Source organism: Lissotriton helveticus, chromosome 9, assembly GCF_964261635.1.
Source record: "Lissotriton helveticus chromosome 9, aLisHel1.1, whole genome shotgun sequence".
NCBI lineage: Eukaryota > Metazoa > Chordata > Amphibia > Caudata > Salamandridae > Lissotriton > Lissotriton helveticus.
This window is the reverse complement of record NC_136070.1, coordinates 478,641,428-478,668,628: the sequence shown is the minus strand read 5'-3', so window position 1 is coordinate 478,668,628 and position 27,201 is coordinate 478,641,428. Positions and strand designations below refer to the sequence as shown.

The 27,201-nt window shown below is 43.6% G+C and overlaps 1 protein-coding gene across 4 annotated transcripts in view; it reads left to right on the top strand.

Moving 5' to 3' along the window:
• BRF1 (BRF1 general transcription factor IIIB subunit) overlaps positions 1-27,201 on the top strand; it is a 1,219,927-nt gene that overhangs the window by 686,430 nt on the left and 506,296 nt on the right. For all 4 annotated transcript variants that reach the window (XM_078660299.1, XM_078660297.1, XM_078660298.1 and 1 more), the window contains one exon: positions 7,458-7,551. In XM_078660299.1, the coding sequence (XP_078516425.1) occupies positions 7,458-7,551 (94 nt within the window). The remainder of the gene's footprint in view (positions 1-7,457; positions 7,552-27,201) is intronic.

Sequence of the window (27,201 nt, the reverse complement as noted above, 5' to 3'; positions counted from 1 at the left end):
TCTTGTTCCGCTTCCTGTATAGTGTTCCAGCCGCCACTCCGCAGACATCCCATTGCTTTGGCTCTAGTCCTGGAATTGACTCTACAGTGACCTCTTTTGAGAGCTTGGTTTATTGTAGGCAGGTGATCCTGCTGCCATTCTTAGAAACTATTTTACTCTGTTCCTTATTCCACCAAGTATTCGGAAGTCAGTTGTAGCTAAATATACATTGCATCACACACAGACTCTATATACCCACATTTACTTTCACCGTCGCTCTCGTTAAATACTGTCTAAAACTCTAATGTGGAAAAGTGGAAGGATTGCTCGTAACATCCAGGGTAATAGTTGTGTACAGATTTAGAAACTACAATCATAATGGCATTGTGAGATATATTAGAATGCTAGATATTGTAGTTATTCCATAAGTAATTATAAATTCACAATATGAGAGAACTATGAATCTATTACAGATCTAATCATAATTTGAACATATGATGGGCATAGCCTTCTTTCAAAGTTCATGAACACGTTGGAAGGTGAATTTTTCTATATTTTCTATAGTAAACCACCCATCTCTAGATGCATATATATATTTCACTATGTCCTCAATGGTGAGATGGAGAACCAATCATCCACCACTCCTCCCCTCTTATTAGGAGAACCCCATTTCCTCAAGGAGAATTTTTTTATCTTTGCAACCATAAATCTCTGCTTTAACAACATTTGTGTATTCTCACAGATCTATCATTTAGAAAATGAGAAAGGATCTGATGACACTGGCATGCCAATGAAGTCCCCTTAGCACAGCAGTTTTGCTTTCGAGGAAACCGCTCACACCAATTTACATGGAGCTAGTCGAGTCAAACCAAATTCAAGTACATGCTCACCATGAGACCTTCAACTAAGCCTCCTGAAGTGTTAACATTTTGCCAGCCCTCTCCGCCACTCTGGTGTTGTAGCATGTATCGCATAAGTTGGTGTACGATTAAGCCTGTTGCTTGTCACTAAGTGCAATAAAAAATTGGAAAGGGGTAATACACCTTGCAATTGCATGCTACTGGAGGCTTTCTATATTCGACGGGAAAAAGTATTATTCAGTACATCTTTTCATTTCAGGTAAAGTTTCAAAAAGGGTGCTTGTAGCTAAGTTATCCATCCATAGTTTGGTAACCGCTTTATTGGGTCCTGCTGTGACCAGCTAGTAGAACTGGTAAAGGAGGATGCCCTTTCATTCTGTGTGATCTAAGGAACCCTCAACGATTTTCTTTTAGCATGTTCCCCTTTGGTGTTTTGTTAGGTTATAATTTCATCTTCTTTAAACATGTCACCAAATGATACATTTTAGATTCTGAGTGGTGGAATAGCTTAAAGTTCTGTCCTTCAGAATTCACAACTTGAAGGTCTACCAGTCCCATTCCCAGCCAGACATCAGCTATGTTAAACAGCTCTGTCATGCAGTTGAGGTTTGGGAGATGGAGTTGCAAATATATCTTCAAACCCCCTACAAGCAAAGAGGAGGATAAGCCCTCCTGACTTCCCTGCCTTGTGGGTTGATTAGTAAAAGACTGGCATCATTGGGGGTCTAATACGCCCTCAAACCTCTATGCTCTGCAACGACATCACCAACTGCATGAACAACATTGTTGCAAGAAATCTCTGGAGACTATTCCCAAGTCCAATCTAGCTCGAGTAGAGCTTACACAGTCAACCGAACTGTATTGGGCTTTATTTGCTCTGTTTTAGATATGGAACTGTATATAGTGTGTGATGCCCAGAAAGAACCCTTGCATTGTGCTCAACGTACCAATTTAAGTTAGATATCTGCTGTTGCCAAATTGATGTTACACATGTGAATGAAGAGTTGGGACCTTGCTGGTGTGGCAACGAGTAGGTGATTTCTTTGTGATTACTTACAGTTTGGCTCTTAGCCCGGAGATGTGTCACTTACTAAGCACATATTTTGAAATAAACCTGCACCTATCCACTATATTGATTTATTTTAAAACCAAAGTTTTTTAAAAAGACTTCTAAAAGGGTGAAGGGAATAGTCATTTGAACTCCATGGGGCATTAGGATAAGAGCAGAGTTTAAATATTTTCTTTTGATGTTTTCTATTTGGGGACTGTTCCTCAAGAACGAGGTGATCCACGTGCAGATCTGTCCATTAATCCTTGTTCATCATTTTGTAAATGCAAGATCCGTGACAAAGCATCGCCTGGCACCTTCCTAATTCACTTGCACGTGTTGTCATTGCTATGCAAGAGATTGTTTTCCATGGCGAAAACGGAGAGGTGTTTTGCAGGTAGCTTTAGATAGTCTTAGCAAGCTGTGGAAAGCAGATACTGGGGTCTATGATATTTTCTGGTAGTCTTTCTTTAAAGTTTATCTGTCCAGTTTTCAGGCTTTTGGGGAATTGACCTTTCTTCAAAGACATCTTGATGAGGTTAAGCCTTGAAGGGCCAAGAAGGTATATTATTTTGACCAGAGTATACTATTTTGTAACCAAATTGTTTTAAAAAGCTGTTATATGTTTGGAGGCTTTAAGAAAAAAAATTGCGAGTGCCCAGTCCACCACTGCAAATGTACAAGTTAGGTCACTTGTCAGTTGTCACGATTGTGCTCATTAGAGATGACGTTGAGCCCTCCCTACTTCTTGCCACAGTTTATATATCTTGACAAATAATTCTGCCAAGCTCAGCCTCTTTCATTTTGTGACATTGAAAGAGTGGATGTTAAGTTTGAATCATGGTACAATTTTGGAGAGGTTCTTCTGGGCAATTTAGTTGCTGCATCTGCTTGGATCATCATAACAAAAGCTTTGAAGTTTGGGCTAGCAAGACCGGGTGGAATGAATGTTGCTGTGATTGCAGTTGCATCAAGAGCGCTAATGTCAACTGAGTAAAAGTACACTGGGACAGATTAGGCAGCATTCATTGAGGGAGTGACCTACTTGAGCCATTGTTATATTGAAAAAAGCATTTGTAACCAGGTACATTCATAGTTATTTTTTTACTGCATTAATGGTTAACGGTGAGAGCTTTTGAGAAAACTACATAAAATTTGTAGTCCTGTACAGTAGAATATGTTCCAGGATTAAGAAGTTTAACCACTCATGGTTTTGTCAGATAAGGCCATGAAGTACGAGGAAATTGTAAAAACAATGCAAGAGTGCACAACAACTTGTGGCAAGGAGTTGAGAGAGCTGGTACCAGATTGGAATGTGAGGAATGCTAGGAAGGTAACAGTTTGGAAGGAGATGAGTGTGCATGATAAATGCAGGGCAGGAAAGAACAAGTGGTGGGAGTAGACCTTTTTTTGCTAAATTCACCAATGCCATGTTATAAAGGGAAATATTTTTTTGCGGCGAGGGTAGAAGGCAGTACCTACCAAGAAGCTAACCAAGCAGGTAGCTATGTTGGGTTATGAGGGTCAAGGATTTATTTATTTTGGTGGCATGGGATGGATTCATGTGTTATGGGATTCTGTGGTTTTTGGTGTGTGCTATAGACAAGAGAGGTGACACAGACTTGTCCATACATGCTATAGAAGAAAGTCACTATTGATAATATAGGGCTGATGCAGATTGGGGCAGGCCAAGACTGTATTAATCAAACTATTAGGTGTAGTGGCTGGGCACCGGCGCACACACCTATTGGCTACGAAGATGAACCAAGATAAACCACTTCCAACTGTTTAAGGGACTAACCCCTACACTCCAATGGAAGGGACACAGTAGCCAGCCTCTAAGCACATCTGACACTAACCCTCACACTGCACCAAAAACTTGGTTCATCTTCGTATTTCAATATACAATCTTAACTTTGACACTGAAGATTGAGAATGAAAAGTGCACGAATTATACATTCACAAAATAGTAATTGCTCCCACCTGTGTGGTGTCACCGGGTAATATGGTTGAGGTTGTTTGTATAAACAGCAAGTATCACAGCACCTCATTTTACTCTTTTATACATTTTCAGTATGATGAATAGACAACAGTAGAGAGCCCTGATGAAGTCAAAGTTGCAATAACAACGGACGAAACACGTGTTGGCAAAACCTTGGCATAATCTATGGTGTTGTTAATTAAGTGAAGAAACTTATGAAATGATCCATGGCGTTGTTAAATAAAGGAAGATATTCAAGTACAGAAGATAATTAATATGTCTGCATAAAAGACATTGGACATTGACAAGTGTACAATGCAATATTATTCATAACTTTGAGTGCTTGGAGCTATATAATCAAGACTGTATTAATATTAAGGGATTATTGTAATAAATGGCCAGTAGAAGTGATAGCAGATTTGTTATAAACCAATGCTGTTTTGTAATTCTTTGTGGGGGGTTTTAGACCCGAGTGCATATTGGAATCTTTGTGATGTAAGCTGAATACTACAGTTGCTAAATAAAGGATTAGGGATTTCAAAGAGATCTGGCAATGAACATGTGTAATTTTACGTGGCAGTACCTGCTCACTGACAACTGGAATGGAAAGATTCAACAGTGTTTTGAAAATTGTCTTGTAAAGTAATGAACACGGGTTAGATAACAAAAACGGTTTGGCTTTTTGATGGCAAAGAATTTAACTATTGCGGATTCCCCTTTTGAAGTAATGAGAAGGAGAACGCAAAATCTAAATTTTCACCTTACTATGTAAAGGTGCATGATTTTTCATTAATACAGTGCAAATGGCAAAAATAATAGTAAAGAGTCCATCAGCAAAACATGCATAGCTTTATCAATCAAATCCCTGAAATGTGGAAGTTACTTCTTCTATATCTGAGGCTATAAAAATATCAGTGCGTCTGTGTGAATAGTCTTTTAGTCTAATTATCCACCTCGCTATCAAGACTGTGTTACAAATAGAGGGACTAACATACTTGTTTGAGATGCATGCATTGTCATATTTATCATCAAAACTGATTACTCTACAAGTCGTCTAATAATTCTCCATATTACTTTTGAAATAATGGTCTATTTGAGTGCCTCTCTTAATTTTAAGTGTTATCTCTGCACTCTGCATCTCCTTACTGCTAGATTGCCTTGCTGTCTATTTTGCCAGTTCTTAATTAGTTATATTAAGTAGGACCTTTACTTCTGTTAGAACCAGATTTTTCTGTTAGATTCTTACATCTTAAAGACCAAAATCTCCAATAGATCTGTACTTTTAGCCTCTGCAAAGAAACTTTCCTTATAAATCCTCAATCAATTTCTCAGTGCCTGTAAAGAATTTTCTGGAAATATTAAAATGCAAATTACCCAGCAGCACCTGCTTTGGCTAAATTCTGGGAAGGCTCAGCCCATCTGATTGATGAATGCTGAGAAGATTGTATAAACCCCTTTGAAACCGCAAAGAAAAACAACTGGTGCAAGAAACTGAATCTTCCACCTGAGATGTTTCATGTTAGTTTCCTCCGAAAAGTCCAAGAGACTTGTAAAACCATACTGAAAAGAGAATGCATGCAGCTCATCTGGTGAGAAAATGCAGGAAAAAGCAGCAAGGTCAGGAGTATACCCTGAATGGGTGTATTTGAACTATAACCACAAAAACAACCATATCTCCCCACTCTGCAAGGTAGGGAAAAGCACAGAATCTTTTTTGTAGCAAGATCCAACCTTTTGGACTCACATGAGCGAAACCACAGAGGGAACAGAATTTCGCAACCAGAATGTATGTGCAACAGGAACTCCAGTGAAAATATCACCCATGTGATCCTAAAATGTGAATAGTTTGTCAAGTGGTACTTCAATATGACCAGGCAAATGCAACTGGAAGACAGGAAAAGTACATTGACTATGCACCTGGGGGAATACCGCCCTGAAATCACCCAGAACATTGCAGCTGGGTTCTAGGCAACGGAGGAAAATTAGAAGATCTATAATCTTGCTGAAGTTGTCAGCTACGAAGGAGAAGTCAGGAGAGTAAAATCTATACCTCTCACCAGTGAAATTCACATAACCACTGGCATTAGCATTACAGGAAAGCATAGAGTAAATACAAGATCTAAGCCAGGTGCTTGCCAGTAGCAGAGGAATTCTCACCCTTACTCACCCCTTTGTTCGATGAGCGACTGGCACTTTTGAGCACTAAAACTACTCCTAATAAACAAATTGATGAAGATTAAGGAATCCAGCAACAGTTGGAGGCCGGAGGAAAGAAGGCATGAACTGCATCCATTATTGCATGTGGGTCTCCACCCTTGCAATCACACATGCCTGAACACTTACACACCACATCACCAGAAAATGTTTAAAGAAAAGCGGTAACAATGCATAGCCGTCGGCGAGTGGACATGAACTGAAACTATCTTCCCAAATTCACACATGCTCAACACTTTCCCTCTACCCACACAGTCCCTGGTCACCCAACCTCCCTGAACCTGATCCAGTCTTCCCGCTCTACTCTCATCCATCTCTGTAAAGTCTTAACAAATGTTTTTAACGTTTGCATGCAAAGAATGACCAAATGTAAAAATGTATATTAATAATAAAAGCATTATGATATGATGCAGGTTTAGTAGTATTGTATTGTAATTATATAGCCCTTACTACCCATGACAAGGCGTCTTATCGCTTTTCGGCGAGTAGCACGCTATTCCGGAACCCAAAAAAGATTAGTTGTGGATTAGTATAGTGAAATTTGAGCTCATTTGAACGGTGGACATGTGAGTCTGTTAGTTGGATTGAAAAGGACAATGGGGGATAGAAGAGGGATGAGTCTAGAAACTGTTTATTGGGAGATCATAGTAGTAAGATGAGGCTTGGAGGAGTATAAGGAGAGATGGAGGGAAGAATCTCTATTACTGGACTAGGGAGAGAATAATAGTAAAATGAGTTTTGGGATTAATCAAAGGAGGGATAGATGAGGGAAGAATTTATGAGAGTTGTTTGGGAGATTATAGTTTGAGGTGATCCAAGGAGGGATAGAGGAGGGAAGAGTCCAGAAAATGTTATTCTGGAGATCATAGTAGTAGAATGAGGTTTGGGATGAGTCAGAGAGTGTAGGTAGAGGATATATTGAGAGAAGTATAGGGTAGATTCATTTTATAATATTTACACTGTACTTATCATCTAACCATGTCTTCACTGACCTGGCTCACCAGAAGTCCCAACTTGATCTATGTTTCATCCATTTTTTTAAGGAGGTAGATGCATTGAATATATGTAGATAGGCCATTAATTATTTTAGTGAGTCTCTGAATATTTACTGTGGGGATTGAAGAATAACCTTCAAACGTTGCTAGTTAGACTATGCACGCTTTGTGTTAATGCATTCACAGGTCTGCTGCATGAAGTATTTTATTCTAGTACGTCTGCCTCCTGCAGTATTATCACAATTGTTTTAATGCAGTTCTGGGAAAGGATGCTATTTTCAAGAAAGACAGTTTATTGACAAATATTAAATAGAGTGAATTTAGAGCACTAAATCTAATTGCCTGACGCGCAGTGTTTTGAATCTTTTTTTTTTCTTTAGCCCTTTTAGTAGCCTCGAGGATGCATGAGTTCCGACGCACTACTAAAGAAGTCATCAGGGTTGTCAAAGTTTGTGAATCAACATTACGGAAAAGGTGGGTGGCATTTTACTTCTTGCCTTTTATCATTGTCTTAAACTATAATTCAAGTTAATAAATGAGTATTAAGTATTCCCAGTATTAAGATTCTTTTTTGTTTTGGTGAATAAAACCAGTAACAATGTTACTAATAACTTACAGAAGCCAATATACAAAGTATAATACATGAAATATTGATCATAAAATTGTGCAAATATAGCGAATCCGAGCCATTAATAAATAGAATAGACGACAACGTGACATATTTAAAAAGGTCGGATCCCCTGTGTTATGAAGTTAGCACACTAGTAGCTGGGAGTGGGAGGAGCTAGGGGGCGAGAGGAAGAGGAGGAGTGGACGCAGGAAATGGGTAGTTAGAGCAGGGACAAGGTAGGAGTAACATGCAAAGAATAAAGCTCCAGTTATTACCAGAATAGTGGTTGTATTTATTGTAGCTGGATGCTACAACTGGCGACGAGGGGTGGGATTGAGCAAACCCCACTGTGCAGAGCCTCGAGAAAACGCCTTGTCCCCAGCAGCTGTCGCGCTGAAAACGCACTGCACACTGGAAGCGTGTGTCCCAAGTGCAAAGCTGATAAGCAGGAATCGGGAGCCCACTCCGACCCTGTGGAGTGCCCCAGAGGCGTGGACGACGCCCACGACGTGCTGCCAGCAAGCGCTGCTGAGAGCGCTGAGATTTGAGTCCAAGCGAAATTGGACGTCGGAAAACCTCACGCCCGATGCGTGAGGTTTGGGAGGCCATCGGCGGAAGAACGCGGGAACTGCTGAGGCAAGTCGGGAGCCCACCCCGATCTCACCTGATGTCCGTGGTGGTGGTGGAGAAGTGAATCCTGGCGTGGACTGCCCCAGAAGCCGACCGCCGGTGAGTTCTGAGTGCCCCCGAGTGAATGAGCCTGGAGAGCCAGCCTCGTGTGTGCCTGCAAGGACGGCGGCCATTTTGAAGTCAGGCGCCTAGTAAGGACAACCCTGTGCAAGGCAACGGCGGCCATCTTGAAGTCAGGCGCTGGAGAGAAGACAAGCATTGGTAAAGCAAACAAGCATTGGCGACTACAAGAAACAAGCATTGGCAAAGTAAACAAGCATTGGCGACTACAAGAAACAAGCATTGGCAAAGTAAACAAGCATTAGCGACTGAAGGAAACAAGCATTGGTAAAGCAAACAAGCATTGGCGACTACAAGAAACAAGCATTGGCAAAATAAACAAGCATTGGCGACTGAAAGAAACAAGCGGTGGCAAAAGCAAACAAGCATTGGCGACTGAAAGGAACAAGCAGTGGAAAATAAATAAGCACTGGCAAAGACAAGTGAGATCGCTGCAGAATGTCCGACGAAGATGCTCAACTTCCACCCAGTGGATCACTTTTGCGAGCACCCGCTCCTATCAAGGTAACAACGGAAGGGAGCATGGGCCCCAAATGGCAAGAGTGGCTGGAAGAGTTTGAAGACTATATTGAAGGTTCAGACATCACTGATGAGAAAAAGAAACTGATTGCTCTGCGCAACCTGGCGGGGCGAGAGATAGTCAAGATACTCAAAGACCTGCCCGCTGCCGACGTCGATACTTATGTTAAAGCGTGTGAGGTCCTGAACAAGAAGTTTCTTCACAAGAGAAATGTAGACTATGAACGACACACATTTCACTCCGCCAGGCAAGGGAAGGATGAGCCCATGAGTGCCTTCATGGTGCGTCTGCGGAGACTAGCCAAGTACTGTGAATTTGATTCTTTCTCTACTGACGCTGCCATCAAATCCCAAATAATAGACGGATGTCATTCGGATCAACTAAGGAGACGACTACTGAGGAAACCGCATGGATTGGATGAAATAGAGGAGATGACACGAGCTTATGATCAGGTGGAGAAGTACGCCGCCGTCATGGAAACGGAACACAAAGGGAGTCATGAACAGGCGCGACGCGTACACGCCAGGAGTGACAGTCGAAGAAGCTCCAGAGACAAACAATGGAGGTCGCACACATCCTCCCGTCAAGAGCAATCAGGCTATCAACGTCGAGAACCATGGAGGAAGGAGAGACGACAGGAAAGAGTGAGAAAGTGCTACCAATGTGGGTATGATTACCCTCATGTGGACAGCTGCCCGGCCATGGGCCAGAGATGTCGAAAGTGTGGTCGCACTAACCACTTCGAAGCGATGTGCGGGGATTACAACAAAGAGAAGCGAAGTGGCCACTCAGGTACCACACGATCTGACACACGAAGCAGAGCTCCAAGAGTGTCGCGGTCCGACACTCGAAGACACCATGCGCGAGCTGTCCAAGATCAGAAGGAGCGGTCCCCTGAATCGTCACATTCCAGCAGAGAGTCACGTCGGTCTCGGTGGGAGAGGAGGTCACCTTCCAGAGAATCCAGACCTTCGTCCCGAGACTCTGTTTACACCATTGAATATCTGAATTTGGCAGCAGACCCGGACCAGCTTAAGAGATACCCTCGGCTGGACATCAAAGTTGGAAATCACGACTCAAAGTTTGTATTAGACTCTGGTGCATCCTTAAATTACATTCCAGTGACTGAATATGAAAGGATGAGTCCACGACCTCCCCTGACATTTGCACCTGTGAGAGTTTTCACGTGGATGGCTAAGAAGCCACTTCCCTGCCTAGGGAAATTCTCAACGACGCTTACACACGACAACACAACTATTTCAGCAGTCATCCACGTTATCAAGGGCCCTGAAGCAGACTGTCTTTTGAGCCTACCAACTGCTGAACGACTCCACCTGGTGGAAATTCTCTTCAAAGTTAGCGACATCCGAGATGTGACTCGCCTGTTTCCCAGGTTGTTTCAAGGTCTGGGCAAATTGAAAGACTGTCAAGTGCGACTGCACATCAACGAACAAGTCAGGCCTGTCGCCCAACACCCTAGGCGAGTACCATTTCACCTACAGGCCGCTGTTGAGGAAGAACTCCAAGATTTGTTGGCTGCGGACATCATTGAACGCACTGATGGCCCGACCCCATGGGTTTCGCCGGTCGTCATCATTCCCAAAAAGGGCACGGCCAACAAAGTCAGACTCTGTGTGGACATGCGCTTGCCCAACACCGCGATAGAACGAGAGCGGCACCCGGGGCCACACTTGAGCGACATGATCGCAGCACTTAACGGAGCCACTGTGTTTTCCAAATTGGATTTGAATAAAGGTTACCATCAACTGGAATTGGAAGCAGGGTCTAGATATATCACTACTTTTGCAACTCACCTGGGGTTGTTTAGATATAAAAGACTGAGCTTCGGTGTGTCCTCGGCGGCCGAGATATTTCAGGAAATGATCCGGCAAGTCATTCAAAATATTCCAAACACGCTCAACTATAGCGATGACATCCTTGTCTATGGTTCTGACGTCAGAGAGCACGACATTGCGCTCAATCGTGTCTGCCATGCCTTATTGGCAGCCAATTTGACTTTGAACAAAGAGAAATGCGAGTTTCACCAGACCACGCTGAAGTTTTTCGGTCACATCTTTTCTGGTGCTGGCATGAAACCTGATCCTGACAAAATCATGACTTTAAACAACAACAAGAGTCCCCGAGATGTCAGCGACCTCAGATCGTTCCTGGGAATGGCCAGTTATTGTGCTCGCTACATTAAGGATTACGCTACAATCAGCCACCCCCTCCGCATGCTAACCAAGCAGGGTCAGCCGTTTGAATGGACTCCCCAATGTGAGCAGGCATTCAAGGAAATCAAGAAGGCGGTGGAATCGGCGAATCACTTGTCATATTTCAACCCAAAGCGAAAAACTGAAATAACTGTAGATGCAAGTCCGGTGGGTCTGGGAGCGATCCTGGCACAATATGAAAATGACTCAGATCAACGCCGCATCATTGCCTACGCAAGTCGTAGTCTGACTGAGCCGGAACGAGCCTACTCCCAACCCGAAAAGGAAAGCTTAGCCGTGGTATGGGCATGTGAACATTTTCATGTCTTTATTTACGGAAAACATTTCACTCTAATTACAGATCATCAAGCTCTCATCACCATCTATGGAAATCCAAGATCCAAGATGCCCCCGAGGATCGAAAGGTGGGGCCTACGGTTACAAGAATATACCTTCACTATACTTCACAAACCAGGGAAGTCTGAAAATCCAGCGGACTACATGTCCCGGCATCCTCTCCCATCATCAGCTTCCAGATCCTCCATTGCGGAAGAGTACATTCATTTTGTAACGGATCAAGCTCTTCCTCCAGCCATCCCTATGGAGACTATTCGGGAGATGACAGCACAGGATGTCATCTTGCAGAGAGTCCTTCACAAAATCCGCAATAATAGATGGAGGCATGATCCTCAAGACGATAAAGCTGATTCCTTGACTCAACGTGAACTACAAGCCTTCCGGCATGTGAGTGGTGAGCTTTCCGTCACGACTGATGGCATATTGTTGCGTGATCAGAGGATTGTAATTCCTACACAACTGAGACAAGGAGTGGTTGCTCTTGCACATGAAGGACATCGAGGAATAGTGTCGACCAAACGAGCACTACGGGAACGAGTGTGGTTTCCGTTCCTTGACCAACTAGTGGAAGTCACCTTGAAAGATTGCCATCTCTGCCAACTCACCAGCAAGGGCGATCCTCCAGCTCCTTTACATATGACCAGCCTGCCCAGTGGTGTGTGGCAAGAAATCGCCATAGACTTTTATGGACCCCTGTCATCGGGCAAATATGTGCTGGCCATCATTGATGAGTATTCCAGGTACCCCATTGCCTGTTTTGTGTCATCTACGAACACTGCCAGTACTCTCAAAGTCCTTGATGAAGTCTTTGCAGCGTGGGGAGTTCCCAAGATCGTTAAATCAGACAACGGACCTCCTTTCAACGGAAATGACTTTGCTGCTTTTGCGAAGCACCTAGACTTTCATCACCGCAGGATCACGCCTCTCTGGCCACAGGCGAATGGGACAATTGAGAGGTTCATGGCCACCCTCAAAAAAGACCTTCCAACATGCTACCGTGGAAGGGAGAGACTTACAAACAGCACTCAATGAAGTCCTTCGAGCTTATCGTACAACTCCTCATGCTACGACTGGCCAATGCCCGGCGACTCTCATGCTGGGACGTCCCATGAGGAATCGCATTCCCACGTGGGATGGAGCCCTGGAAGTATCATCATCTGAGAAGGACTCGTGGGAAATGAGAGCCACTGATGACCGCAACAAAAGAAAAATGAAGGCCTATGCCGACAACCGGAGGAGAGCACGGTCATTATCATTAAATGAAGGGGACAGTGTTATCGTCAAGCAAGATATGCAGAAAAAGACTGACTGTCCATTCAAGGATGAACCGCTGGTGGTCACCAGAAGAAAAGGGACTATGGTAACTGCGGAGTCCGAGCAGCGGCGAGTTACGAGAAACATCTCGCACTTCAAGAAACTGCCAACTGACACCTCAAGAACCATGATGAGTGACATACACAATCCCAGAGTTGAAGAACCACAGCCAAATGGTCAAGAGAACATTGCTCCGATCCCTGAGACATTGAGTACTGATGGTCTGAGGGCCAGGTCGCCACGACCTCATCGTGACATACGTCCACCCAAGAGACTGATTGAGGAGATGGACTAAGAAGTCAGTATGCTCTGTTTGTTTTGTTACAAAGGGGGGAGATGTTATGAAGTTAGCACACTAGTAGCTGGGAGTGGGAGGAGCTAGGGGGCGAGAGGAAGAGGAGGAGTGGACGCAGGAAATGGGTAGTTAGAGCAGGGACAAGGTAGGAGTAACATGCAAAGAATAAAGCTCCAGTTATTACCAGAATAGTGGTTGTATTTATTGTAGCTGGATGCTACACCCTGGTAAGGGGCAAATATGCTGATGACACTCCCCTATCCACTAAATACAAGTGTTTGTCATAAAGTGCTGGTGAAATGTTTCAGTTCCAACTCCTTAACCAACAAAATCAGCAGCATTTTCTTTTCATTGGTATATACTAGAGTCCAAAGATAAAATAGTACTAACGTAAAAAACTGTATTCAGTGTACTTACCACCATTTCATTCTCGGCTGTTAGTATTATGAATCGTTTTTTCATGTAGCTGAAGGTATTTGATCAGCTTGCAGTTCAGTTGGGGGTCTGCAGGATCTAAGCTTTTTATTATCGCAGGCCCTACATGTACTTATGCCTCCATCATTGTAGCTCTTTTTTATCGAAGTGACACATGCTTTTTAGGTCTCGCCTAGCGTTGCAGCGCACATGCGCTGCTCGCTCTGCAAGACATCTTGTGGTAGAGGAGATTTAAGATGGAGACTTGAAGCCTCGACCATTATTTCCATTGGGTCGTGTCAGCTTTTATGCTAAACGCTGGCTTCCCATTGAAAAGGATGCTTCTTGGTTACCGCCCTGTCTCCCTTAAGGACGGCCCATCCGGACTGGATCGTTTGCTTCCCGGCTGTCATGAGGGTATTTCTTATCTCAAGGAGGCGTGTAAGTGTGAACACATCTGTTTCACTTGCCTTTGTTAAAGGCAGCTGCGTGTTTATTTTTGCATCGCGCTTTCACTTAAAGTGAAAGCGCGATGCAAATATAAACCAGCAGCTGCCTTTCCGCAATGGCGATCGCTTGTTCAGTAGAGTAATTTAGCGGCGTTTATATGGTTTCTCTGTATAAAATGGTTTCTGTAAATACAGCTCGTGTTGCACCAGTCAGACAGACCCTGATTCCACAAAGCACACGGAGGCACTGCTCCTCAAACAACAAAACATTTGCTGCGATGGCTCGTATTATTATACATCTATAAAGGGAGCACAGCCTTTAACAACCGGTAACTTCAGATTCTGGGAAGACATTTGACACCCGCAATTGTCATCTGAATGATTGCCCATCTTTTACACTGGGGCATACCACATCTACTTGATTTAACCCAGCCTAATGTATTTGATTATTTGATCTGCAAAGCGCTGGCTTGTTTAAGACGGCCACTTCATAGCGCTAATGTTTAGAGTTCTTCAGCTCACCAAGCCCCCACCCTGGCAGGACATGTTAGCAGCTTCAAGGACTGTTTGCCCCTCTGAATGCTCTGTGCTTTTTTGATCTGAAAAGAGGGCACACTCCCTGGGGAAAGTAGCGTGCATGTTTTACACCTTGGAGCAGCATTTCACTCCCATACAGACCAGAGTCAATTGACCCCAGGCTGGCTAATAAAGTCTTGCGCTCGGGTAATCCCATTGTTTCTGCAAAAATTTGGACTTTTGGTCCACGCCTCCTGGGTACGCTCCTGTGGGCCGTGCCCTTCAGATCTCTGCAGCCTTGTTGACCAATGGGCAGGGGTATTGCTGACTGTTGACAGCCCCCTTGGGGTGACCCGAGGCCTGCACTCTGTCCATGGACTGCGCCACAGATGCCCCCTGTGAGAGCCCCATACCCAAATGTTTGCAGAAGGGGGGCCTTTCAGATCCGTGCCCCCCACCACCCCGCCCAGGTGCCCTGGGGTGCAAGGCAGAAGCCACCAACTATGGACACTATTTCTCCTCTACTGATTTGTTTGGTCCTTAGATAGAAAATTATTTTTCGTGTATTGTGACTATTTGAGGCCGCAGGGAGGGGGGGATTATAAAATGTTTAACACACTGCAGTATTGGTTAGCATGGATCCCTGGGACCTAATGCAAGCAATGGAAATGGGGTCCTTTTTTGCAGTTTTATATTGCGCGGACTCGTCCCTCTACATGAGCACCAGTTACGTTACACAAGGACACCTTCATTTTTGGTCGGCACAAGCAGATTAAGTGATTTGCTGAGAATCATTGGAAGCTGAGCGGACGCCGAGACTCAAACCCGTTTTTTTCTGACCCGGTTCCCCAGTCGTAAGCTCTCTTTTGTTATGCCACATCCCCCCTCACTTTGGCACATATATATAGTAGTTAAAGCCCGCACAGTGAGTCCTGGAAACCCCTTTGCACCGGCACCATTGCACGTGCTACACTGAAGGGAGCTCTGACTCTGCCGTCCTGCACCGGTTCTCTTGGAAACACGCATATCTGCCGTGTGGCTGAGCACCGGGCCCCACCGGGACGCTGAAGTTGCTACAGTGAAAGGTCACTCCCCCTTTAAATATCTGGCATAATGAATGCCCCTCTGCCAAATGTTTTGAGGTCTAAGAAAAAGGGGCATAGGTGTGCTGTGTAGAATTGTAGACTTTATTATTGGAGCTGCTAGAGAGGTGCCCATGTCATGGTTCATTGCAGGGGGTGGGTGTGCTCTATGCATATTCAAATCTTGGCCTCTCCTTTTGGTGATAGCTTGTCGCTTGTGCTCTTTCTTTCTTTGGCCTTTTCCTACTAGGATTCCTCTTGGACGTGAGGGCAGCAGAGATCTACCCACCTGTCCATTTAATTGCCTCCCCGCCTGTGTGCAAGTTGTGTGTGTGTCAGTAAGTTGTGTGTGTGAGCGTGCATGTAAGCACGAGTCAGTGGGTGCACAAGTTATGGTGTGTGTGCATGTCAGCGTGTGTGCAAGTTGTGTGTGTTGGAGTATGAGTGTGTGCATGAGTGTCAGTGTGTGCGCAAGTTATGGTGTCCGTGTGTCAGCATGTTGTGTGTGGGAGAGTGTCAGCGTGTGTGCAAGTTGTGTGTGTAAGCACGAGTCAGCATGTGTGCAAGGTGTGGTGTGTGTGCCAGCCTGCTGCGTTGTCTCTCTCGGCAGGACCCCGGCTCTTCCCCGGTCCAGGCCGAGGAATGCGCTCTCCTCCCACATCCTCAGCCAGCCTCCTCCGTCAGTCCCTCCCACTCCCTCCTCCTGCAGCCTCTCCCTCCCCAGGGACAGCGGCCCGCCCGTGCCCATCCCCAGCCCACCCCACATCCTCACCCAGCCTCCATCGTCACTGCTTCCCAGCCTCTCCCTCCCCAGGGACATCGGTCCTCCCCAGCACGCCCCAATCAGTTCATCACTGCTCTGCTGCGCCTACCCTGCGCTGGAGGCGGGGGTGCTGCACCTACCCTGGCCACCAAGGTGCTGCAGGCGTGGTTGCTGCGCCTACCCTGGCATCCAAGGAGCTGGAGGTGGGGATGCTGCATGCTCAGCATCTGTACATTCCATCTTGTATTTTAAAATCATTTTTTCGCCTTAGCTTTACTGTACCGTTGCTATAGAAGCTTATCGTATGGGATAGTGTGCACTTTTTCCTTTAAATTATCACTCCACTTAAAAAACATAACTGAGACCTATTGCATTGCAAATGCTTGTTGTACATAGGGGCATGTGCAAAACAAATGTATGGCGTCCTCTTTCTTTCAACCACAAATTCTACATGATGTGAAGCTACTGTTTTTACAAGAGAATTTGGTCCACCAATGATGGTAATTGGCCAAATCGAATCACCATCAACCTTCTCTTTAAGTGCACCGAAAATGTAAGGCATAGTTGTGGGGCCGTCTTCACTCTGTTCTGTTTTATAAGCATCATCCAGGCATGCGTACAGCAGCTCAGGTTGTTTTAGTCGACCACAAATGAGTGCACTTTTTATTTACCTCTTGCCTGAAACTTGAGAATGGCCGATTCTTATTCCAAAGCTCAGCTATATTTGTGAGCTTTAGTGCATTATAGAGATATTTATGGAAGGTAGATTATGGATCATTTTCGAGACCTGACCATAATGAATTGTTTAGTAAGAACCATTCTTTGCTCGATCTAATTTTATACCAGCTTTTTATGATGGTATATATTCTCCCAAGTACCTCATTTCTCATGCCAAATGAATGAATGAGATTGAGTTGAACCATGTTTCATGCTGTTTCTTTTAGGATTGCCTTAATGTCCAGCCTTTTGCTTTAATCCGGTTAGTCTTTTCCCTTTAAAGTTTTTAAGTGGTGCAAAAACTGCTTACTCTCAAATATTCTTGATGAAGTTACATACCTAAGTATCCTTTTTAATCTGCCAACAGATCTATACCAATCTTTCCTATAGTAAAAATCATTATTATTTTTGGTAGTTGATCACTCTGCCTCCCTTGTTTGTGAATGAATGACCTTGGGGTTAGGTCAGGCTACAGAGAGCACCCGTATTTGTGTCTTTTCAGCAGAAGAAGAGGACTTTCATATTTAACTTTGCTGATGATTGTGCACTCGTAGTTCACATTGAACTAGCTTTGTAAAGCCTATTGAAAGCCATTTAAGGTTATTTCATGTATAAATACCATTTTATAAATATTCAAAAACCTAAATGTGTTATATTTGCATCGTCAAAACGACTGAAACGGATTTAAAAGTGGGCGTCACCGATTTGGAGACGGTGAAGGTCTTTTGTACCTATTGTATCTAGCTGCATTAGGAGTTGGTTGATAATAGAATGTAGTCTTTGGAGCGTAATTTATGAATAGATGTATTGGAAAAGCCTGTTTTACTAGCCTGCCAGGAAGAACTGTTTACAGGCACCTTCTGTTGTGCTGTATTTTGAAACTAGCCCTACTGGTGCCTAAATTAAATCAGTTTTATGTTGTCCAAGTGAGTCTTTTCAAGTTGAAGGACGTATTACGAAGTGTTTGTCTTAAGCTCCTAATGGGGTAGAACTCAAGCTGAATATCACTGACGAGACCTGGTCTGAATTTGCTTGTGCTTCTTTTCAGAATACTCTTGGTTGTTTTTTGTTTTAGACCACCTCTGCTGGGGCAGAGCTAAAGCTGATTTGCATATGGTTAGTCCCAGGCATAGACACGTTAAAAAAAGCGAGCCAGAACAATTGAGCCTGATAATATGTCAGGCATTCAACCACTGATTTTGTGATGTATGAATCAACCAAATTGGATGAGTATGCCCAGATCTGGGTCCCAATATGGCTGTGCCTCTCTGATAATGCCCAAAAAGGCTACAACCATTCTAGGGTGACTTTTGTTCCTATCACTTTAGCCTGGACTCTGCCTTTAGAGGCGAGGTTCTTTACTAGTTTTCATGTTTGGACCCTGACTGTAATAGCACAGATGAGAGAAAGAATGATAGGAATGTCGATAAGAGTTAGCACCAGTGTCTGAAATTAAGTCAGACCTTCTTGCTATGACGTTTGGGGCTGCTTTGTCTTTTATGATACTTGCAAGGTGTATAATGAGCATGTACTTCTACATACATAATTATCATCTGAGATACTTCACATTCAAAATGTTATTGTAATTCTCTGGTTTGACTTCATGATTTTTTTGAAATCTTGGCATACTCAATGACTAAGCCAGAATTTCTTATTAAAAGAGAGATTAATATATTCTGAATTAAGTTAACAGTAATGCTATTGGTAAAAAAGTATTACTTCTGGCTTACACTGTCCCATACATGCTAGGGTCTTTAGGGTGGAGAACCAATTAGGAAATCTGCCACAGAGACTAACATTCATTCTAACAAGGTCTCACGGGTGACAACGGTGTCAGCAGCCTTCATTAAAGAAGATGTGAAAATAAGTCGGGCTGCAGTATGAGTAGTGACACCCTGGATAGGCACTCCGCTGAGGGCCATGATACGAACAGAGGAAGGAACACCTGAAATGAAAACAAATACACAATCAAAGAACTGGGGTGCAGTGAATGTAACTCCTTCACCAAGGCCTATTCCATTAGGAATGCAGGAATCTCCAGCATCACCTGTGATCCCACAAGGGGTTCGAGAAAGATCAGGGCTGGAGGAAGTGCTCCTTTGTTATCACTGACCACGCACTGGTGCCTGCAACAGGTCATCCTGGATTGGCATTGCCAGCCACATGCCGCTGACAGAGAGCAGCACCTAACTCAGCAGCCAAGACGGAAAGTTGATGGAGTCAAGGTGGCACAGCAGAATAAGTGTAGGCACCATGTAGACTGACTGTTCACCCCTGCATAATTGAGACAGGAAAAGCTTCAATAAGTACGGAACCAAACATTGGGAGAGAGACTTCCTGCAGTTCTCTGCAGAACTTGGATAGGCGCACTGGCTGCTTGGTGCAGGAATTGGAAAGGAATAGGTGGAAGAGTTAGACCGGGGGCAGTATCTACAACTGGAAAGCAAACACAATTTTTGTGGAAGAGTGAGATGACATCATTGTGACTCCAGCTAAGAAGGAAGATGCCCCATCCAAGCTACAGTTCGGGAACAGGTTACTGTTCTCCCCTCACGGCAAATGTGGTTACCCCATGTCTTCCCTTTTACTTTGAGGTGGGGCTAGCAATCAAGTAGCTTTAGATGGGTGTGTCCAGTGCTCTCCATGCAAGTGTTATTTCCACAATAAGGAGACCTAATCCTCTCTTTTGCTTTGTTTACATACGTATTGCATGTTATGATTATGAATAACTTCTTCGTATTTCTTAATGGAATAGTGCATGTAGATGTAATGAATCAAAACTACCTCTGTTCGCATGGCTTTTGACATGGTGGAATGGCCCTTCTTGTTTGCTATCCTGAAGCATATGGGCTTCGGACCTAAATTTTGCGCATGGATTCAGCTGCTTTATACTAAACCCCTAGTAAAGGTGGTGGTAAATAGACACATCTCAGCTACTTTTCCCCTGGGGCGTGGCACGCATCAAGGCTGCCCCCTATCACCAATTTTATTTGCACTAGTGTTAGAACTGTTGGCGGCCTGGATAAGGTGGGACCCTACTATTCGTGGCCTCAAATGGGCGGAGGAGTGGGAAGACCGCATCTCCCTGTACGCTGATGATATACTACTTTATGTAGCCTCCCCTAGATGCTCTTTTGCCAACCACCTAGACATCTGTGAAGCATATAGCAAATTTTCAGGTTATACCATTAATTGGGCCAAATCAATTCTCTACGTCCTTCACGGTCTTCTACCACAGTTGCTAAGGGGGTGCACACTACAAATCACAGCTGGTTGCTTTAAGTACGTGGGCATTTATATCACCTTATTACCAGATGATTTTCTGGAAAAAAAACTCATGGCACCCCTGAAAAGACTTTGCCGAGACATGAGACACTGACTCTCTTTACAGCTGACCTTACTCGGAAGGGCGGCACTTTTTAAAATGATGACACTCCCGAGATTCCTATTCACCCTTCAAAACACAACAGTCCCTGTCCCCATGTCTTAAATGAGGGCGATTGAAGCAAAAGTAACTACCCTGCTCTGGGATGGTATACCGGCCCGAATTGCCATGAAGTAATAGGTAAAGGGTGGGTACGAAGGTAGAATCGCCCTACTAAAATATACAAATGTACTACTGGGCCTCACAGTTGATTTTGGTAAATCAATGGCTTCATGCCCCACAAACTGACCCTGCATTTTGCGCTGACAGCAATAACCTAGGAGAGGGAGGAGTCATGAGGCATCCCTATAATAAAACTCGAAAGACATCACTAACAGGCCCCACAGCACACACAGTACAAATTCGGCACAAGGCACTCAAACAGCTGGGATGGGATGACCGGATAACGCAAATGACTCCTCTCTGGGGAAACTCAGCTACTAGGCAGGCTGAGTATCAGTAAGGGCTTTACACACTAGGATTCAATCGGAATATCAGCGGTGGAGCATCTTTTGCAGAAGGGGGAAGAAGTTACTTTTCTACAACTCCAAGAAAGATACGAGATGGCATCAACTGAATGGTTTTGCTATATAAAAATTAGACACGCACCTCAGAAAGCCATCCCAACGGGAACTGTCCTCCCCGAAGCCCATCTGCTAGAGGATAGGCTGCTCTCAGAACAGATAGGTAAAAAGGCTATCTCCCTCACTTTTCGCAAAATACTCAATAACCAACCAGATCCTACACTAGGCCTCCGCGAAAAATGGCAACAGGAGGTGTGGGACTTAGACGAGACTGATTAGCAGTAGGCTTTAGCGTCCCCTCAGGAGGTGGCAATATCCTCCAAATTGAGGCTAGTGCAATTGAAAATACTCCATCGTATTTACTATACTAGGGTAACCCTTCACAAGATAGGGAAAACTGACAACCAACTGCCTTGGACAATGTGGGAGGGAAGGCACCTTCTATCATATACTGTGGGAATGCCCAATAATAGTATCATTCTGGGGGGAAAATATGAGTGTACTTACACAAGTGGGTGGAGTGACGATCACCCCGGAGCCCAAGAGGTGTATTCTAAACATATGGGTCCCAACAGATCTCAACCAGGCAGGTCAGAACTGGGCGACATTAGGACTGAAGTTTGCGAAACGCAGCATGGCTAAGCATTGGAGGGCTCACTCCGCTCCGACATATCAAGAGTGGCGAGGGGCCATGGATAGGGCAATGGTGGCTGAGAGGGCGGCGTATATACACCGGGATGCCCCAAGAAGTGGGAAAGAATATGGGGCAAGTGGAACACCTACAGAGGGAACATTTGTGCTCCGCTCGAGGGGGCTTCTGTGGACTCGAGTTGAATATAAAGAATATAGAATTGTATTATTACCAATATGATAAAACAGTGTGGAATGTTTTTGTACCTATAACTATTGAACCAGATGTTATTGGGAGCCCGCTTAATCTCAAAATTGGTCCTGAACTGTCAAATTGTTATTCTTATATCATATGCAATCAAAAGAATTAACAAAAAAACTACCTCTGTTCTAGAACTCATTGTAGTGGAAAGTAAGTAAATTGATTTTTCTTACTGCCACTGATTCTGTTTACTTGGCTCAATAATGCATGTACTCTGAGGCCATTGATACTAGTTACTTGGGCAGCTGATGCAAGTTCCTTGCAGAGGCACTGATTGCATGGAGCAGGGGCACTGACGCTTGTTACTGGGCATATTTATGTATGTACCTTGTGTGGCCACTGAAGCTTTTTACTGTGCGTAATGATCTACGTGCTATATTAGGCCACTAATGGTTATTATTTTCTTGGGCCATTGATGCTTCTGCTTTCTATTGCCATTGGTGCACGTTACTGCCTGTGATCACTGCTGCCAGCATTGCCTGTGAGGAGAGGGGCCTGCAGGGTTAGAGCATTTGACGCATATACTGTCCATGGACAAATACCTATACTGTTTGCAGCCATTAATGCTTGTTAACGAAAATCATTTCTTATTACAAAGAAGAAGCCATATCTATTGGCTTTGCCATTGCGTGTGTTGTATAGAGGAGGCAGGCATAGTCTACTTTCAATATGCCGGAGTTATTGGGAGTAAGTGGGAACATGACTGCTTTGGAGACTGCACCTACAAAAGATGTACATTTGTTCAGACAGAAGTGTTCTGTAAAACCTTCTCGGCGTCCTCTCATGGATCTGGTTTGTTCTCGTTATACCGGTGCTCTTATACTCTGGAGAATTTTGCATATCTATGTGGTTATTTAATAACGTGTTTTTCCAAGGATTTGACGGGATTTTGCGATTCGAGCAGTTTAAGCTGGATGTCAGACCAGCGCTTTCCCTAATTGTTTCAGTGAAAAGCTGTTAGTAAAATTGATTCTTTGAACTGATATGCTTACGCATGTACTACAAGAAAGATTTTGTCCAGAAGTCGCAGCATTATTTCTTTGTCAGAAAGTAAACAATTACGTTGAATCTGTTTTATAAAAGGACCACACGCTGACCGAAATCTCTTTAACTTTTCATTTATCCAAAGTGAGTTTTCATTTTCTATATGTATATTCGCTTTGGTTCAGTTTGTTTTCCAAGAAATGTGGGACTATATGGATGTTCATGTTTGGACCATTTTAAAGTGACGAACCGCATAAGTAATATTTTTCTGATTTGCTGTAGGCAGGGCCGTCCCTACCACAAGGCAGCAGAAAGGCATCACTAGCAGGGGCAGCAGATTGATACCAAGAGCTGCAGATAGGGACATTTTGTAGGTAGTTGGACTGGGCAACTCAGTAAAGTGTAAATATTCTTGCACATTCCTGGTGGTAGTGAAGAAGCCAGACTTTTTTAAGCTTCATGGTGATGGAGGGCGTTGGTGCTCTTTCATTTGTAGGGCTGCATCATAATCACGAATAGTCTGCATCAGCATATATTCCTTTGTTGTGTTAACATTTGGTTATTAGAATGTACTCCGTAATAACATGCGAAAGTGAAATGGTTTGTGCCATGTAAATAACAACGTGGGATTTGTGTTCTGAATAATGTAATCTTTAGTATTTGTTTGCTATTGCTTAATGAAGTTGTTCACATGTAATGCAATTCTTTTGACTTAAACGTGCACCATATTAAAGTCTGCACATAGATTTGACTAATTATGCTTAACGTGTAGGAGTTCATAGGTTGCTTGCAATGAAATAAGCATTCGATGTGCTTAAGTAACATGATGGTTTGGAAAGGCCTAAATGAAATGTTCACTTATGTGTGTATTCAAAGGGCTTATGTGCTTCACTCTTATGTTGGCCTGTAGGCCTGAATGTATTTTTCCATGGAAGCTCTCGAATTAGGCTTGCTAGTGAATTTCATGCGCATGTTGGATTTGTTCTGTTCTCACGTTTCTATTGCAGGTGTAGAAAGTAGTCTTTGTTAGTTAGAATAGCGCCTTTTGTTTTAGGAGTTAGGCTCAAAGAGTAGAGGGTACTTTTATGCGAGAAACGTTGATAATTGGGAAACTGTGTCCTTTCTCACTGAAGGAGGCCTGGGAATCAAGGTCCTTGATCCAGGAGCTGGGTGTATCGAAACTAAATGGAAAATCACCTATGAGAAGTGCCCAGCGAGATGAGGTGATCTGTGCGGATGTTGTCTACATTTTTATGTTTTGAATTAGGGACAGTTCCCCAAGGGTTGAGTTAGTAGAGGTGGAGAGGAAATTGAAGGAGAGAGAAGGAGCATCTTAGAACGAGCTCTGTAGCTTTGGCTACTTGACCCATACAACGTGAGTGTACTTCATAGGAAGTCTTCACGCGCTGACACCTTTTCCTGATCTTGCCTGGGGAATGCGAAGTAGGGATGTCACTGTAGTATTCGTGTAGGGATAGGCTAATGCTTTTCGCTCATCAACTACTGATGAAGACTGATCGTGACGTAGGGCCAATCATTGCCTGCGTCCTATTTTTGTAATTTGTCATTCTTTTTATGATCCAACCTCTGAAGCTTGCCTGTAGATTTGGATTTGGATTAGTTCCCATGTATTTCTACAACCTCATTTTGAGGTGTTTGTATATTCATTTTTTTTGGGCTTTGTAATAAACCCACTAAATTAGAATTCGGAGTCTGTGATTCTTCAGAGTCATGGTTCTTAAAAACTGTAGTTTGCTTTAATGAGTTATTTCTCCCCTCTACTCTTCTCAGCAGGTAACAAAGAGCCATTCACCAAGGGTCCAAAGTAAAATTAGGAGAGAGGAACCCGGCCCTAACAATGGTATGCACGTAATTTGACAATGTTATGCCCTGAAAGGGAACTGGGTAGCTTGTGATATCCTGGTTATTAATATTCAAAGATATTAATGAAAGCGTGTAATCACAGGAACCAAAAATTAGGTCCCATTTCTCCCTATTTCCCCTTGTCTTTCTTGTGCATAAAAAATAACAATCCAAATTAGTAGTAACGAAACCAAAGGTTTCAGTTGCTATAGATAGAAGAGATGCACTTCAATTGAGGTGCATTCCAGTACAGTCAATGAACTAGCTAGAAATTGAGTAATTAGCATTACTTCCATGGAGTGTGGATCCATGTCAGTTTTTCAGGATATTCACATGAGTTAAATTTACATGTTGTGAACCTAAGTAGACCATAGTTACGTAAACTTTGATTATTCTCAGTCTTGCGGGGATCCAGCCCTCTTGGGCCAATGTGGACTACCCCAGCTACATAAACACATGACTTCCTGATAGTGCTCCCACGTGTCTTCTTTCTATTTAGATAGAGATTTTCTGGGCATACAAAACTATAATCTAATCAAGGCAGAACCATATTTGTGTGTATCTGTCATTTGGTAGCATAGCATCCAAAGTAATGTATCCTTTTCCATTGGGCATTTCTGTTTACTTTCCTCAAACCTGGTGAGGGAGAATACACGCATGAGTGCATAAGGTCCCCCTGATTTAAAAACTACAAATACTCGAGTTGAAACTGTTGACAGTTTCCCTTTTTGTCCGAGGCTTTTTAAGCAAATTATTTGGGCATCCAGTTGTGAGTGCTCCATGGCATGGTGTCAGAGTGCATTGTGTACTATTGACTTTAAGGTGAGTCAGTGGTATAAATCAAGTGTGTATTTCACACAAAAGAGTCTGTGAGGTTTTAGGCAAAGTAATGGGTATACTAACACCGACTTGCTTGTAGTGACTAGTTATGGTTAAGTAGGTTAGTGCATAAAAAAAAATAGGGTCCTGTATAACGTACAACTTTAATCACATTCAACAAATGTGTAAAAAACTGTTGAAATAAGGAATGCATTAATATTTTCACATTTCCTTACATGTTTATCCAAACTTCCTCACCCGAAAGCGCTGTTTATAATCTTACCATGAATTGATGACATCATTGGCAACGTCAGTTTTTCCATCCCAAATTTAATTCCTTCGGGATGTTGGAGTTCAACATTCAACCAACATGTGCTACAGCAAATGTTCCATACACAAGCATGTCGTTTGTTAGTCAGCAGATATTGCTTCCAAACAAATTGTTTACTTTCCACGTGCAATACCAGTATCTGCAACAATACCTTTCCTGAGATTACATGGAAAAGGAATGTTGAAATTCCATTAAACTGACGTTGTCCTTAAAATACATGACATTTAAGGTTGTTGAGACATAATAGTTAGTAACTAAATGTCCATACAAAGATTAAGTTGAGCATAAAGTGGGAATACTGCTGACAATTTCCCTCGTTCGTTGCGTGGAGAATCAAAGATGTATTTTTTTTTTGGTAACCAAGTTTATTGATTTTGTAGGAAACCAACAAAAATCAACAGCATCAGCGTTTTGTACATTTGACCATTAAAGGCAAATACAAAGAGATATCACAATAATAAAGAAACAGTAATGAGGACAAAAATAATTACAATACTGCACCCGATCCCCACCCCAGGTGGATCCAGAGGGTATTAGTCTTCCACTACACCGACCCATATGCCCCACATTCTACCAAATTTCTTCAGACAACCTTGTGCCTCGTATAAGGGTCACTCCTGAGCAGCGCACCAATCCACCCCTCTGTGCCAGAGCGTCATGGTGGGAGCATTCGTACCCAGCCAGTTGGCCGCAATGTCTCTTTTGGCCATCATCAATGCCGTGTTAAGGAAGAGCTTCTCAGCTCTAGATCCATCTAGACCCTCGGTAACGCCTAGGAGAACAGTCATAGGATTAAGAGGAACCTCCCAGCCCAGAACCTCAGTAGGTTCCCCCGTTACGGACTCCCAGTAACATGTCATTACGGGGCAACGCCACACCATATGATAAAAGTCAGCCTGTGGATGGGCACAGCGGGGACAGGAAGCATTAGATCGAGTCCTGCGTGGAGGAGACGCTGCGGCGTAAGATAGGCTGTATGAAGATAATATACTTGGACCAAGTGAAGCCTTGCTGAGGCCATGACTTTCTTGGGCGCCATCAGCGCTTCTCTCCAATTGGCGTCGTCAAAAGACCCAAGCCAACCCGCCCATCTGTCTCTGAGATGTGAGAGTGTGTTCGGGGTATTATTGATAAGAGAACGATAAATGCAAGAGATTCCCCCCCTTTCTCAAGGCACCGGTCATGGTCTGTACTTCGGGTGGACTATATTCGGGCATGGAGATGCCATCTGAAATGTATTCAGGCAGGGAGATGCCATCTGAAATGTGGGAGTGGAGGCCATGGCGT